Source organism: Pan paniscus, chromosome X, assembly GCF_029289425.2.
Source record: "Pan paniscus chromosome X, NHGRI_mPanPan1-v2.0_pri, whole genome shotgun sequence".
In the NCBI taxonomy this organism is placed as follows: Eukaryota; Metazoa; Chordata; class Mammalia; order Primates; family Hominidae; genus Pan; species Pan paniscus.
In genome coordinates, this window is record NC_073272.2 from 40,194,467 (window position 1) to 40,212,321 (window position 17,855).

A 17,855-nucleotide genomic window follows, 5' to 3' on the forward strand; every position below is an offset into this window, starting at 1 on the left:
CCATATAAATTTTAGGATTGTTTTTCTATCTCTGTGAAGAATGTCATTGGTGCTTTCATTGTAATTTTATTTTTTTTTACTTTAAAAATATTGTGGGAATTCCCTTGTGTCAAATTATTCTGCTTCAATATTAATTTCATAGCTGTATAGAATTCCATTCTATGAACATAGTACTTGTAATTCAGTTATCTAGTCAGGCAAGCAGAAACTACTCTGTATATCTAATGCAGAAAAGGACTCAATGTCTTCCGTTTAGTTTCTCAATTCATACAAAACCGCATCCAGGCCATCACCAATCATTCTATATGACAAATGCTCTTTTTAACAACCCCACAATATCGCCCCTTACCACAAAATCTTCCTTCAGCTCAATCTTTCCCACTCTAGGTTCCCACGCCACCCCTAATCCCGCTTGAAGCAGCCCTGAGAAACATTGCCCATTATCTCTCCATACCACCCCACCAAAATTTTCACTGCCCGAACACTTCAACACTATTTTATGTTTTCTTATTAATGTAAGAAGACAGGAATGTCAGGCATCTGAGCCCAAGCTAAGCGATCATATCCCCTGTGGCCTGCACGTATACATCCAGATGGCCTGAAGTAACTGAAGAATCACAAAAGAAGTGAAAATGGCCTGTTCCTGCCTTAACTGATGACATTACCTTGTGAAATTCCTTCTCCTGGCTCAGAAGGTCCCCCACTGAGCACCTTGTGACCCCTGCCCCTGCCTGCAAGAGAAAAACCCCCTTTGACTGTAATTTTCCACTACCCACCCAAATCCTATAAAATGGCCCCACCCCATCTCCTTTTGCTGACTCTTTTCGGACTCAGCCCACCTGCACCCAGGTGAAATAAACAGCCTTGTTGCTCACACACACACAAAAAAGTAATTTGCTATAAGGTACAAAAAGTACTGAAAAAACACAAAGGACAAAGGTGTGTATCAGTTAGCTATTGCTGTGTGACAAACCACCTTAAACTTACTGGTTTTATTTTAAAAACAATTCTGTGGTCAGCAATTTAGGCTGGGCTCATCTGGGTAGTTCTCTGGTCTCAGCTGAACTCCTTCCTGCTGGTTTTGGGTTGACTTTGCAGATTGTGGCTGGGCTCCCTTACATATTTGAGTTATCAGTGGAGACAAGAGGGCTGGCTAGACTCTGATGCACATGGTTTCTCATTCTGTAGCAGGTTAATCTGGGATTATTCCCATGGCAATCATAGGGTTCCAAAAGAGTGAGGAGAAGATGGTGAGTCCCCTTGAGGCCTAAGCTTAGCACTATCACAATGTCATTTTCACTGTTTTCTATTGTTCAAAGTAAGGAATAAAGCCAGCCTAGGTTCGGAGAGAGAAGAAATAAATTTTACTTTTTATGGGAAGAGCTGCAAAGTCACATTGAAAAAGGTCATGGAAAGGGAGAGAAAGAATTTTGGCTAGTTTTACAATTCATTACAGTATGTTTTACCTAGAGACCAGAAAGCTCTACTACTCCTGAGCTGGGACCCACAACCCATCACTTAATGCTGATCTGTGAGTGATGCTAACACTGCTGCTTTTGGGGGTGCTGCTCCCACTGAGTAGGAATACAGGATGCCATAGCTTTACTAATGCTGTTAAAACTGCCACAGATGTTTTGGAAAGAAATGGCTGCTATAGTCACTGTTGCTGCTGCTATTACTGCTGGAGGGATTTCCAGAGACAGAAAAAAGAAGCTTCTTTTTCTCCTCACCTCATAGTCTCTCCACCAGTGCTTCCCAATGGCAAACCCAACAGGAGGCTAATTAGGAAAGGAATCTGAAAAATGTAGTTTGTGGGTTTCTAGCTCCCTGTGATACAGAGAGAACATTGAAAGTATAACTGGGAGCCAAGTGAAAAATTGCTGCACAACAATATAATGTTTTAAACTGATCTCCTGTGTGGAGACACAACATAAGCGTGGAAAGCAAAGCCATCAGTGGGACAGTTTCTGAATCCAGTGGACAATGATATTTAATTTCTAGGAGAGGTATTTAAGAAGGGATATGTTCTCCTTCAGCTCAGCGAGAAAAAGGTAATACATAAAACAGAGCACCTCTAAGTAACTTTGTTCTAGACATCCAAGAGCAGATTTGTGTTCATTATAAAGGGAAGAACACTGGAGTTCTGTGCATGAGGAGCAACAATTATATAGTTGACCTCAAAAATTGTTTTCTTCACATTATATTCCCATTTGGTTGAGATCTGCAGATTATTCTTAAGTTATAATTTTTGTACCTTGAAATACACAAAAATTTTACTTGCATTGCTGTATATAACAGTAGTCACAGAATAACTATAAGGTCCTGAAAATACTTTTTCAAAATGTGTTTTTAGGGTGTAGCCTCTATACACAACATTTTAAAAATGTTTTAATTTTTATTATAAAAATAATTCTTGTATAAAATCAAGTGAGCGTCTGCAGAGGTAGAATTTCTTCTTAATACCATACAGAGATGGTCATGTATGTTTATCCTGATTTTTTCCCATAAACACTCTAATGTATTTTGTGATTATAATCACTGAAGTAGGATATTATAATTCTCTTCTCTAACTTAGAAGTTAAAAATTATGTATAATGTGTTTTGCCTTGTAGATCTTGAGTTTTAATACAGTTAAATGTATCTACTATTTTAAAATTGCGTCATAGAATTCTATAGCATGGATATACTGAAATTTATTTTATCGTTTGTCTTCCCATGTAGAGTACAAACTCCCTTAGTACAAGGGCCTTGTTTTTTTGGCTCACAGCTATATCCCCAGTGCTAAGAAAAGTGCCTGGCAAATAGTAGGTACTTAAAAAATTTGTAGAATGAACGAATATATGGCAAAACATTATTGATGAATATTTAGATATTTTCCATTTTCACTATTCCAATAATGAATTTTGCAATTAGTATTCTTGCAGATATATTGTATACATGTATTTATCTTTCTAGGGCAATTCATAGAGAAGGAATTACTGGGTCAAGGAACAAAACCAAATTAAAGAACTCTAACCCCTCTCAAATTCGTCCCATGTTCAGGAAGTACCCAATGTGAAGGGAGGTGGCACTTATATTTACAAACCCAATCTCCCTAGCTATCACTTGAGTGCTACCACTGAAAATCTCACGAATGCAGTCCTGTTACTAAGTGGCATTGGCTTTTTAATTCGTTCTGTTTTGGGGAAGTTGTCTGAGTCTCTTATGTTTCTACCTCATGTTCTGATCCATTCAACTGTCATTCTGTTGAAATGAGAACAGTACCTTTTGTCCCTGCTATTTTTTGTTAAGCAAGCTATATTGGCTACAAAACTTTGTGCTCCCAATATCTTTATGAACTTTTTTTCTAATCTGGCTTTGTTAAAATCATCCCATTAACCCCCAAGGCTCAGGGTAAATCCCTATGGAGGAAAGGTAAGGGCTCACATCATTCATTTTATGCCAATATTGGGCTATCCTCAGAACAGTTCTAATCCTCTGACGCTAACCAAGGCTCCTTGAACCAAGTTTTCAAAGCTCAGTTCTTTCCCATCTTCAGTCGAGTGACTTGCAAACATACCCTTGACAGGTCTAGTCTCAGTCCTGTAGATGTTTCTGAATCCCAGGGTAAAATGTCATTTGGGCTGCTCAGGTAGGGATCCTAGAAATACTCAGATATATTCATAAATATAGAAACAGATGAACAGGGGTATGTTCAAATTTCATATCAGCAAGTTTTCAAGATAGTTCAGGGTTCCCCCCCTTAAATCCTAAAACTTTAATATTTTAATCTTTGAGGTAGAAGGCTTCCTTTATAGAATATTCTTTTCTGATTACAAATGTAATATATGATCATTTAGAAATGTTCAGAAATAGAGGAAATATAAAATAGAGAAAATAAAATCACCTATAACCTCCTTCCCAGAGGCACCACTGTGAAAATTTTATACACATTTTCATCCAAACTCTTTTCTATATGTTTTTACATAGTTAAAGTCATATTGCATATACTTTTTTGTTGTTGTTTGCCCTTTTCTTCATAACAAAACTTTTCCTTTTTGACTACAAATGCTCTTCATATACATGCTTTCTAATAATTGTATATTAGTCCACTGTTTGGATATACCACATATTATCAGGGTTGTGTGTTTTAAAAGCTGTCTTGCAAGTTTACTCAGAATAAAAAGTCAGTCATATTTTCTTTCCTCACCCAGATCCACTCAGTCCTGAGTGCTGTCTATTCTATTTCCAAACGGTTTATCTGTCCCAGAGGTTTTAATCCAAGCTGGAACATCTGGGAAGCTTTTAAAAAATACTGATTGTTGGGGTCCTGCCACAGACTGATTCAGTCAGAATCCCTGAGGGATAGACCTCAGGTATTCACATACCTAAAATCTCCCCAGTGGATTTTCATATAGCCAGAGTTGAGACGAAGTGGTCAGGCCAGCCCCTTCTCTCCAGCCCCACTGCCACATCCCTAGGTGAAGCCCTCCCTCAACTCCCAATTAGGCAAGTGCAATTACCTCCTAACTCTTTTCCTGTTTCTCGTCTCTTTCTTTGGCAACCTCTCATCCTTCATACTCCTTCCCAAGTTACTTTCCTAAAACACAGGTCAGATCACATAGCTCCCCTATTGAGAGACCTTCCACTGCTCCCTACTGCCTACACTGGTGAGTCTAATTTGGCCTGAGCAAGGCCTTCTACCACCACAGCCCAACCTATATTTCCATATTTTTTCCTCCTCTAGGTCCTTGTATTAGTTTGTTTTATTTTGCTGATAATAGAATACCTGACACTGAGTAATTTATAAAGAAAAGGAATTTATTTCTTACAGTTATGGAGGCCGAGAAGTCCAAGGTTGGAGAGCTGTATCTAATAAGGGCCTTCTTGCTGATGGGGACTCTGCAGAGTCCTGAGGCAGTGCAGAACATCACATGGGGAGGGGGCTGAGCATGCTAATGTGCTAGCTTAGGTCTCTCTTGCTCTTCTTATAAAGCCACCAGCTCCCCTCTCATTATAACTCATTAATCCATTAACCCATTAATTCATTAATCTATAAATGGATTAATCCATTCATGACTGCAGAGCCCTCATGACCCAATCACTTCTTAGAGGCCACATTTCTCAATACTGCTACATTGGGGAATACGTTTCAGCATGATTTTGATGGGGGCATTGAAACCATAGCAGTGTTCTAGTGTGCCTTGCCACTTTTCTTAGCGAGCTTTCTGCTTTTGTTCAAACTGCCTTTTTTCACACTGTTCCTAACCTGTAATGATCTCCTTCTCCAATCCTCAAAGAACACCATCATCGTATTCATACTTCAAGGCCCATTTCTAATATCATATCCCTATTCAACTAGTCAACAATCATCTATTGAGGGACTACTGTGCACCATTCATTAGTTCAACAAGTTTTTGAGTTCTACTGTATCTAGGTGCTAAGGAGATAAGAGTGAACAAAACAGACAGAAATACCTTTCCCCGTAGAACTTACATTTTAGTAGGAGACACAGGAAAGAAAAAAACACCTAAGCACATTTTCATAAATAAGAAAATGTTAGATAAGTGCTATGCAGAGAATTAGAACGTATAGTGACTGGGTGGCTATTTTGGTTTGAAATGGCCTCTCTGAGGAGGTGACATTTATACTGAGATCTGAATGACAGGAAGGAAGGGACCAATCATTCAAAGTTTAAGGGGCAAAGCATTCCAAAGAGAGGATCAGCCAATGTGAAGGTTCTGAGGTGGAATGAAGCCTACTTGTTTGAAGAACAGAAAGAAGGCCAGAGCAGCTGAAGCACAGATCCAAAGGGGGAGTAGTGGCAGAGAGAGTCAGAGCCAGCTTATATACGCTTTTGTGGTTGTTGTTTTGTTTGTTTTGAGACAGAGTCTCACTCTGTCGCCCAAGCTGGAGTGCAATGGTGTGATCTTGGCTCACTGCAACCTCTGCCTCCTGGGTTCAAGCAATTCTCCTGCCTCAGCCTCCTGAGTAGCTAGGATTATAGGCACATGCCCCCACACCCAGCTAATTTTTGTATTTTTAGTAGAGACAGGGTTTTGCCATGTCGGCCAGGCTCATCTCGAACTCCTGAGCTCAAGAAATCCACCCGCCTCAGCCTCCCAAAATGCTGGGATTACAGGCGTGAGCCACCACGCCTGGCCTCATATATGCTTTCTAAGTCAGGGCAAAGAGTTAAAATTTGATTCCAAGTGCAACGATGAGAAGCCACTAGATAATTTTAAGCCATAGAGTGATATGAAATGGTTTGTGTTTGAACAAGATCACTCTGGTTGTTGTGTGAACAACAGATAGAGGGGGTAACAGTAGGAGGAGGGACCAGGTAGATGCTTTGGTAGCAGTCCAGTTTTCCTTGAACTACTTGCTGAATTTGAAGCAAATAAAAAGCAAACACTTCTCTTACTCTTAGGCAAAAGATTAAAATTCTTAATGTCACCTAAAAAGACCTGGATGGGCTGGCCTCTCTCCAGCCTTCTCTATACCTTCATTGCCTCCTGCTATTGAGCCTTGCTGACCTTCCTTCAGCTCCGCAACCTACATCATTCCTTCAGGCCACAGGACACTTGGACTTGCTGTGGTTACATATTATTTCTGTGTGTTATAAAATACACATAACATGCAATTTACCACTTTACCTATTTTAAGGTGTACAATTCAACATTAAGTACATTCCCACTGTTGCATAACCATCACCACTATCTAGCTCCAGGACTTATTCGTCACCACAAGAATAAACCCCATATCCATTAAGCGGTGACTCTCCATTAGGGTTAGCCCTTGGCAACCACTAATCTGCCTATGGATTTGACTATTACGGACAGTTCATATAAATAGAATTATACATATGCATCCTTCTGCATCTGGCTTTCACTCAGCATAATGTTTTCAAGGTTCATCCAAGTTGTATCATGCATCAGTACTTCATCTCTTTTTATGGCTGAATAATATTCCCTAGTATAGATATGCCACAAAATAGATTTCATTAAACTGCTTGTCACTGGACATTTATTTAGGTTGTTTTCATATTTTGGCTATTGTAAATGGTGCTACTGTGAGTTGCTTGGTGATATGGCAGCTGTGATTATATATTGATGCATTATAGATCAGTGAATCTTAGACACGTGATAGTTTCCTACAGCTGCTGTAACAAAGTACCACAAGCTGGGTGGCTTTAAAAAAAAACAGAAATGTATTATCTCACAGTTCTAGAGGCTAGGAGTCTGACATCAAAGTGTCAGCAGGGCCATCCTCTCTCTGAGACTCTGGGTAGAATCCTTCCTTGCCTCCTCCTAGCTTCTGGAGGTGACCATCAATCCTTGGCAGTCTTTGGCTTCTAGCTGCATCACTCTGATCTCTACTTCTGTTGTCACAATGGCCTTCTCCCTGTGTGTCTTTGTGTTTTCCTATGGTCCTCTCCCTGTGTCTCTTCTTTTAAGGATATGAGCCCTTAAAAGTGCTTGGATTAAGGGCCCCCACTACTCCAGTATGACTTTGTCTTAATTGTATTTGCAACAACCCTATTTCCAAATAAGATCACATTCTGAGGTACTGGGGTTAGGACTTCAGCCGCACCTAGCCTGGACTTCAATATATCTTTTGGGAGGACACAATTCAATCCATAATACATGACAGACATTACTGTGCATCTGACTCCCCTGGAGATCTTGTTAACATGGGCTTGGAGTGGGGCTTGATGTTCTGCATGTTCAAACAGCTCTTCCAGTGGATGTCAATGCTGCCAGCTCAGGGTTAGTGTGACTAATATGTTCTGGTTTGCGCAAGGCCTTCCTGGTTTTAGCAATGAAAATCCTGAATGCAGGGAAACCCCTCAGTCCTGGGCAAACTGGGATGGCTTGTCACCCTATATATATGTCATGGGCCACAACTGGAGAGCAAGGATCTAGCTACAAGCTATGTTAATTTATCTACTAATTACATTACTGAATATTCATATTTATCTTTATATTTAAATGGTTTATTTTTGCTAGAACAGTCCAAGTTTTCAAGAATCTGGACCTAAGAGATATTCCAAAAATGCTCCAAACTGTGAGACGGTGAGTTAGCTTAAACTGATGGGTGTCTTTTGTGAATGTCATATATTAACTCACCAAATTATCTATGATGCTTAGCAGTGTCACTGTTGGGCTGAACATTGAGATTTCTGACCCCTTTACAAAATAATTATACATGGCCAAGATCTTTTGATGCTAAGGATACTCACTGGGCTTGAAGTCTTCAGTATCCTTTCCCTGCTGCTACAGCAGTTGGAATCAGCCTGGAGTCTGTAAGAATGAAAGAGAAAGCTCCTCTCTGAAGTTGGGTTTAAGTTCATTGCAGTACGGGGCAATGCCCCTCAACTCTTGCTTAATATTCAGACCACCTGAAGAGCTTCTAAAAAGCGGAGCTTTCACCCCACACCAAATGACTCCAAATAGCTGGGATTGGGCACAGGCATTCATAATTGTTTTAAAACACCAGGTGATGCAAATGAGCACCCAGCATCGAGAATCAGTGTGCCAAGACCCCTTTATAACAGACACCTTGCTCAACCTGTCCCTTCTTTCACCTGCACCTATATTCCACCCTTGTATGCCCACATACCTTTTTGTTATAGTTGACAATTTCCTTAAACAGGTTCTCCTCTTCCTCATATTTTTGTCCTGTTCATACAGTTACCTTATTGACCTGAGACCACATATAACTGGATAGAGGTAATAATTACTCCTGTAACAACTGACCTTGGCAGGCTTTTCCCAAGCCTTATTGACTCTGTTTTTCACTCTTTCACAAATATGTATCCTTAACATCATCATCCACGATTGAGTTAACCTGTGATAGTGTTGCTGTTTTTGACTAGTCTCTCAGCAATCAAGCTAAATCTCCCACTGAATCTGTGTGTTCCTCTACAAACCATATCTGGGTGGAATGTACGTTTTTAATGTGATATAATTAATATATCATAAAAGTCATCCTCTTAAAGTATACAACTCAGTGGTTTTTAGTAATTCACAGTATTGTGCAACCATCATCACTATGTAATTCTAGAACATTCTCATTACTCTAAAAAGAATCCGCTTACCCATTAAAAGTCACCTCATTCCTGCCTCCCACTCGCTGCAACCACTAATCCCTTTTGTCTCTATGGATTTGTCTATTTTGGATATTTCCTATACATGAATCATTCAATATGTGGTCTTTTGTGTCTGGCGTCTTTCGCTTAGCATATTTTCAAGGTTCATCCACATTGCAGCATTTACCAGTAGTACTTCATTCTTTTTTGTGGCCGAATAATTTTCCGTTGTATGGATGCAACGAATTTTGGTCATCCACTCATCAGCTGACGGATATTTGAGTTGTTTCCAATTTTTGGCTATTGTGAATAATGCCGCTATAAACATTCATGTATATGGTTTTGTGTGGGCATATATTTTCATTTCTCTTGGGTAAATACCCAGGAATGGAGTTGCTAGATCATATGCAAACTCTGTTCAACTTTTTAAGGAACTCCAAATGGGTTGTGAACATTATTTTTTGACCTCAATGCAGCTTTCCTTTACAGGAGGGAGGTGGACTGTACTTGTTAGCGCGCTGCAAATGATTCTCAGACATATTAAACATTTTTCTGTATTCTGTTAAACATTGTATGCGCAGCAAGAATGACGCCTCATACAGACCTTTCTTGTCATTTCGTTTTATTATTTCAAAATGTAAGACAAATCTGAAAAATGGAGGAGCCTGCAGATACCTGTGGTGGCGAGGATTTGGGGTCTGTCTGAGCTCCGGCGTTCCTGCCCATCCCTCCAGCTGTATCTCTGGCCACCTGTCTGTTCCTGGCACAAACAAGGCCTGCTGGTTGCCAAGGACATGACTACGGGGCCATTTCCATGTGAGAAGGCCCTGGGGGGTGTCAAAATGCAGAAACGTGACTGATGAGCAGCGGGGCACCCATAAACTTCCCATAGCCAGGTGCAGGCATACCTGCAAATGTAACGCCCAACTGTGTACAAAGCAGAAATCTAAATGCCAGGGCGGACTGGGAGAGGTTCCCGTGACCTCTGACCCGGACTCTAAATTCTCCCATTCCCTCCCCACTGTCCTGCCGCGCCCCGTGTCGCCTCGCCTGGCCTCGCCTCTCTCCTCCGCTGGGGGTCTAAGCCTGCGCAGTATTGCGAACGCGGGCGGCGTTTCCCGCATGCGCAGTCACTGCCCGGCCCGGCTTTTTCAGTAGGAGCCCCGCGCGGTGCGCGCTCACGCACGCGCACGGCCTCGCCTGCGCGCTCACGAGGCCTCTCGCGGCACGCGCCCCCGCCCCGCGCCGCCCCGCCCCGCCCCGCCTCTTCCCCCTCCCGCGCGCCCGCCCGCCGCCTGCCGCCGCCGCCGCCGCCGGAGCTCTGTAGTATGGCATCGAGGAGAATGGAGACCAAACCTGTGATAACCTGTCTCAAAACCCTCCTCATCATCTACTCCTTCGTCTTCTGGGTAAGTGCCCACGCCGGGCCGGTGGCCGAGTCACTGTCCATCGGTCCGTATGATGATGCTCTGAGAAAAGAAGTGGAGAGGAAAACCCAAACCAAAAATCAAATCTCGGACCCCTCTTTAAGGAGACAGGCGCGGGGTGCTGGGTCGGGGCTGCAGGATGGCAGGGTGCGGGTCGGGGCTGCTGGAACCCTAGACCTCGCTCCGCGCAGGCTGCAAGGGGCTGCGGAGTGTCGGTGACTGCAGGTTGTCGACCTTCCAAAAAAAAATGTTAATGCATTAGTTTCTTTTATAATCTCCCGGGATAGGGTCAGCTCCTGGGGAAAGTTGCGGGTTTATTCGTCTGTTTTCCTCGCTGTACACCCTTCTCTCCCTTCCCCTACCAGCCGGTTCGCGGCGCCTCTTGGAGCTAACCTGTGGCCGGCTAGGAGAGGACACGGGAGCGTGGGGTTTAATCTCAGATTCCCAGTTATTCCCGACCCCACGGGGCTGCGGGAGGGAGGCACCAGAAGCACCGTGCCTGCCTGGCTGGGCAAGGGCGACCGAAGTCTCCCAAGCGCACGATGGGGAGCAGGCGTTGTCACCGCGTGGAGGCGCACGAAAGGGAGAGGGTCTTACATAAGCCGGGGGCATCTTTGAGGTTTCTTGGTGACCCAAGAGATGAGTCTTTGGATTCCTTTCCCACCTCCCTGCATCCTTACACTCCCTATCTGGTGGTTCTGTCACTGCATGAGCACAATCCGCAGCGCCCTGGCAGAGGGTCCCCTCCACTTGGTGATAGAGATAGCGCCCCAACTCTACTCCCCATCTATCCAGTGCTGCCGCCGGTCCTTGAAGCTCAATGCAGAAGGGTGACGTCACCCCTCAGCCAGGGCCGCGGGGGGCTGCGTGATGCACCTCGCGGAGGGATGCGCCTTTCTGCGCGGGGGAGGGGGGAGGAGGAGGAGGGGGAGGAGGAGGAGGAGGGGGCTCCAGGCTTGTGCCTTACCTCATCCTGTTTGGCAAATCATGGAATCAGTGCAGGGCTGACACTGCAGTGATTCACTGAGAGAGGTGCGTGGTACTTAAAGACCATTCCCTGTTATTTCTCTTTTCATGTCGGTGACCCCGTCTTCCCTAGTTCCTTACTCCCATAATCAAGCTACAGCTACCCCGCAGGGGAATGAATATCGACCCTCTTCCCCCCTTGTCCCCCAAATCTGGGTCATTTTAGCTTCGACGGCAGTCATTTTGAAATCTGAGGCTCTGTAGGAAAAGCCAGTTCAACCTTTGCTTGTTTTCTTCTTGCACCCCTCACCCCCGCCCCTCACCCACCACCACATATTAGCCCTAATTTTGCTTTGAAACTGGAGCACAGTGCTGTATGAGGTACCGAGAATCAGCTAGATGGCAAACCGGACTGTTTGCAATGGTCAAGGAAGAAGCAGAGATTTATTGAGGATCAAAAATATTCCTAATGCACCCGGACATTTCCTTATCGCTGGCGTTGGTGGTTCTTCAAGTCAGGGAAGATATGGACTCCCCAGACCACGCATACCAGGAGCTCTGCAATGAGCTAGGATAGATTAACTGGCATATTGCACAAGGCAAACACAGAAACGGACTTTATTTGGACTGACAACGACACAGGTTGAAATGTCTCAGTAGTGGAATTGTGAGCTATGCACGGATCATATCATCTTATGCTCTGCCTGTAAAAAGCAGTAACACATGCTGATTGCTGAAACTTCCCAGTAGCCATTCCTGGGAACTGGTTTAGCTTTTTATGTGTTTCCTTAAATCTCTTTTTGTTTGGCCCTTTATCATTTACTTGATTTCCTATTTGTTACTGGAGTAAATCATATGGGGTGGGGGGAGGTATTTTTATCTTCCTTAAAAATAAGGTTAACAGTGCACATGAAGAAATATTGTCCTTTCAGAATCACTGCAAGCTGGTAAAGAAGGGGGTCTTCCAGGCTGAGGCTTTTCATATGAGCACTTTAACTCTCCTTGCTTACATTCCACCCCTATGAATCTAATTACTTAATGCCCCCAATACATCTTAAACAATCACTGCATTTTATGTCCTCCGGAAGTTCCTTGATGCCTTCATTTTAATTTTTTCTACTTTCAAGATTTTCATAGTCTTAAATGTTTACCTGGAACATTTTCAATAGTTTAAATACCAAAGCCAGTTCTGGCTTTGGTTGTTGTAATCATTTCATACTTACAACCAAAAGAATAAGATCTCTTCGGTTGTGTGAGGATATTTTAAACAAGACGTTATTTTTAAGTAGCCTTATTGAGGCATGATTCATATGCCATAAAAGCCACCTATTTAAAGTATACGATTCAGTGAGTTTTAGTATAAGTAGCACATATTTTAGTATATAAGTGGTATATATTTCTGTATATTTAGTATATTCATAGATATGTGCAACCATCACGCCAGTCAATTTTAGAACATTGCATCATTTCACAAGAAACCTGTTTCTTTAGCTGTTATCCCGTTTACCCCCAAATTTCAACTTCCCACCCTCATGCCCACCCCCTGCCAGCCCTAAGCAACCACTACTTTCTGTCTCTAGAGATTTCCATATTGCAGGCATTTCATATAAATGTAATCATACAATAGTTGCCCTTTTGTGACTGTTTTTTTCACTCAGCATAATTACTTCAAGGTTCATCCATGTTGTAGTGTATATCAGTACTTCATTCCTTTTTATGGTTGAATAATATTCCATTGAATGATTATAGCACATTTCGTTTATCCATTTGTCTGTTGGGGGACATTTGAGTTGATTGGGTCATTTAGCTATCATGAATAATGGTGCTATAAACATTCATGTACAGATTTTTGTGTGAACATGTCTTCATTTCTATTGGGTATGTACCTGGGAGTTGAATTGCTAGGTCACATGGTAATTCTAAGTTTAATTGTTTGAAGAACTGCCAGCCTGTTTCACAAAGCAAAGCACTCCTTCCCTTTGACCATGAGGATTCCAATTTCTCCACATCCTTGCCAACATTTGTTATTGCCTGACTTTTTTATCATAGCCTTAGTAGGTGTGAAGGTGGTATCTCACTGTGGTTCTGGTATGAATTTCCCTGATGTGTAATGATGCTGAGTGTCTTTTTTATGTGCTTGTTGGTCATTTGTGTATCTTTCTTGAAGAAATATTTATTCATATCCTTTGACCATCTTAAGATGTGGGGTTTTTTTATATTAAGTAGTAAGAGCCCTTTATATATTCTGGGTACAAGTCCCTTATCAGATACATGATTTATAAGTGTTTTCTTCTATTTTGTGGGTTATCTTTAGATGGTGTCCTTTGAAGTACAAAAGTTTATTTTTATGAAGTCCAGCTTACCTATTTTTTCTTTTTTTTGTTTATGCTTTTGGTGTCATATTTGAGAATCCTTTGCCAAAACCAAGGTCACAAATATTTACCTGTTAAATGTTTATAAGAATTATTTCTCAGTTCAGTAAATGCAGTTGGTAAATCTTTCTTCAGCACTTAGAACTATGTCTGGCACATAGTAGGTACTCAAATATTTGTCAAAACTTCTGGGATTATGCTAGGTAATTTACAAAAAGATGACCTTACTGGTCTTGTTTGTTTGTTTGTTTGTTCGAGGCAGAGTCTCGCTGTGTTGCCCAGGCTGGAGTGCAGTGGTGTGATCTCAGCTCACTGCAACCTCCGCCTCCTGGATTCAAGTGATTCTCCTGCCTCAGCCTGCCGAGTAGCTGGGACTACAGGTGTGTGCCACCACGCCCGGCTAATTTTTGTATTTTTAGTAGAGACGGGGTTTCACCATGTGGGCCAGGATGGTCTCGATCCCTTGACCTCGTGATCCGCCCGCCTCAGCCTCCCAAAGTGCTGGGATTACAGGCGTGAGCCACCACACCCAGCCGACCTTGGTGTTCTTTAAAGTGGAAGGTGGAGGAAAGATTAGACAGAATTATTTCCTTTGTGTTCGTGAGTTGTTTTAATAGGAATTTTTCCCTTTCTTTACCTTAATTTAGATTTAGAACTAGAAGGCATTTGAACTTAAAATGGTGGTAGAGCAGTAGCATCATAAAGGTTGACATACTTGAGCATATGTTAAACCAGAAGTCTACACTTTTGAAAGAGAGATTATTGTTTTATCTGGCTTTCTCTTCTGTCTATAATCACACTCTCTCTCTGAGGTGTTTCTCTAAAGTGGTTCTCAAAAGGGGGCAGTTTTGCCCCCCTCCCATATTTGGCAATGTCTGGAGACATTTTTGGCCATAGCTGGAGGGGAGGATGATACTGGCCTTTCGTGGGTAGAGGCCACAGATGCTGCTAAACATCCTACAGTACATGAGACAACCCCTCACAACAAAGAATTGCCCTGCTCAAAATGTCAACAGTGCCACCAACCTCTGCACTACTGGACTTACACAGCAGTAAGTCCTGTGAAGAAAAAATGGAGCGTTATGCAAAACTGTATATTTATTGGTGTTTGGAACCACCGTAGCAGGGCATGCGCAACACAATCACGTGAGAAGAAAAACATTCTCTATTGTGTACTATATAATTATTTGAAGACAAAAGGTAGGTACCTCTTTATATAATTGTGTTCGAATGGATGGGATGATTTGTCTTTTGGTTAAATAATATCACCTGAATGCTGTGTAAACTGATCCTTCATTTCTCTTGATTTGTATGTTTTATTTTCAGGTCTATAGAAGAGGAGGGAAAAACACACCTAGGAGTAAGTTATCCTGTGCTTTAAAGACTAGCAAACAATGTCAGGCTCATAGTAGGTTTACTCACTAAATACTTATTTCCTTAATGAATGAATGAATTAATGAATAAATGAAATTTTATTGTCTACTCTTGGGCTCAGTTATTTATTTCAACTCACCTCAATGGGGAAGTTTTTTTAAAACAATGTTATTTCTAGTCTACCTGTAGTGATTTAAATGTGCTCCTCCAATAAATATGTGAAAAGATGGAATAGCAGATTTCACAAGGACTTGCTTATCCTAATGATAGTTCAATCATTATATTTTTGTGATCAGTTAGTTTGTCAGACATTTTGGTTACTTAAATTTTTAATTAGAATTTTTTAAGCATGAATAAAAAAGATCTTGCCCTATATATATATAACAAAATATCCTTTCTTCACAACCAATGTAACTGTTTCAAGATCAAGCAAAGAAATGTAATAAATATTTTGCTTACCAGGTGAATTTTTGTTTTATTTATACATTTTTAATGTATTTTAAATACTCATCTGAGTTCTAAGCTAAGATTTAAATCCACCATGTGTGAAGAGAAATTCCCCTTGCTTAATTCAAGTGTATATTGGGCCTGATTTCTTCCTTGATTATCTAAGGAGGTAATTAGCTTATCAATAGTGCTATCAAATTCTTCTATGGCAAAATATCAGCGATTTGTTTTTCATTTGAGAAACATCACTAATCTTTTCTGGAAAAATAATTTAAAACAATTTTTTTTTTTTTTTTTTGTCCAGAAAGTTTAGGTACTTGGGATATAAATAGAGGGAAAAATCTTAAAGAGCAACTCCTAACATTTTAAAGAGTGTTTGAATTTGGGCACTGTATTAGTCTGTTCTTAAGCTGCTAATAAAGACATACATGAGACTGTAATTTGTAAAGGAAAGGGGTTTAATTGACTCACAGTTCCACATGGCTGGGGAGGCCCCAAAATCATGGCTGAAGGCGAATGAGCAGCAAAGTTACATCTTACATGGTGGTAGGCAGGAAAGCTTGTGCAGGGGAACTCCCATTTATAAAACCATCAGATCTTGTGAGACTTATTCACTATCAGGAGAACAGCATGGGAAAAACCTACCTTCATGATTCAATTATCTCCCACTGGGTCCCTCCCACAACAAGTGGGAATTATGGGAGCTACAATTCAAAATGAGATTTGAGTGGGGACACAGCCAATCCATATCAGGCACATACTTTAGTTTATAGTTATTCTTTTGCACATCAATACGATTCAGTCATTCACTGAATGTCTATTACATGTCAGGTATTGAGTAGTCAATAGAATGTGTACCAACGTTTACTAGCTGCTGCTTTTGGCATTTTACCTGCATTTTAAAATAACACATGTATTCTATTTCTCAACTTTTCAGTTTTAGATGTTATGTACTGTCTTCCCACTATGGAAGATGAAGATTTAGCTCTCCTGCCCTTTTCTCCCATACTTGTATCTTCCCTATATTGTAGTAGACCCTAATATATCATTTTATCGTTGTCATATTTTGGTTAGAGTGGTCGTCAGTGATTTCGTTATGTTAATGACTAGGTAAACCTAGTCACAGCTGAGCCATGTAGTGTGTATATTATGATTACTTGCATAGCTTTTTGTTTTCTCTGCAGTTAAGAATTGCCTTGTTTGGTCCTCTGCTTTTTAGTTGCGTGCTCACTCCTAATTTATCCCTGTACTTTCCCCAAGATCTGTTTCTTCACTCAGTCTGTTCAAACACTTCATGTGTCATATCAGATTCTTGTTCTCAGAGGCATTTCTCCCAAAGCTTTCTGATCTTCAATCTGGACTAGTATTTTCTGGGCCTTTGAAACAGTGGACATCAATATAGTCTCCCTTCACCATCATCCTGGTGAATCCTGTCTCCTTTTACGTTGGATCTTCGGTTTTTGAGATGTCATGTCTTTCTCTTCCTTGGTGTTTTTTTTTTTTTTTTCATTTTGGTAGAGCAAGTTTAATAATTTTCTGGAAAAAATGATGTATTGGGGGTTAATTTTTTGAGCTCTTACAGGTATGAAAATCTTATTTTTCTCTTGCACTTAATTTGATCGTTTGACTTAGTGTAGAATTGTAGTTTGGAAATCATTTATCCTCAGAATTTTTCTGTCTCTCCCTATTGCAAGTCTTGTTCTTGTTGTTAGTGTTGAGAAATCAGATGTTATTCTGATTCTTCTTGAATCCTGCTTTTCTTCTCTGAAAGTTCTTATGATCTCTTGCTTGCTCTGAAATTTCACAACAATATGCTCTGGTATATGTCTATTTTTAACTATTTCCTGGGTACCCTTTCAATCTGGAAATTTTCTGTATACCTTTCAATCTGGTCCTTGAGTTTGGGGAAATTTTCTTTTGTTTTTTGTTTTCTTTACCTTCATTTTTTTCTGTCCTATTTGGATGTTGGACCTCCTAGACTAATCCTCTAATTTTCTCCCCTTCTATTTTCTACCTCTTTTTCTTCTTGTTCTATTTCTGGGAGATCACTTCCACTTTATCTTGCTGCTATTGCATTTTTCATTTGTTTCATATGTTAATTTCTAGAAGCTTCTTTTTGAGGTCTGAATGTTCTTTTTCCTAGCATCCTGTTTTTGTTTCATGAGTGTAATATAGTTTTAATATCTCTCTGAAAATATT

At 41.0% G+C, this 17,855-nt stretch overlaps 1 protein-coding gene across 1 annotated transcript in view; it reads left to right on the top strand.

Annotated features, from left to right (window-relative positions):
* The first annotated feature begins 10,345 nt into the window (after positions 1-10,345).
* Positions 10,346-17,855, top strand: part of TSPAN7 (tetraspanin 7) — a 127,556-nt gene continuing 120,046 nt past the window's right edge. The window contains exon 1 of the mRNA XM_034950706.3: positions 10,346-10,479. Coding sequence (XP_034806597.1) covers positions 10,399-10,479 — 81 coding nt within the window. The 5' untranslated portion in view covers positions 10,346-10,398. The remainder of the gene's footprint in view (positions 10,480-17,855) is intronic.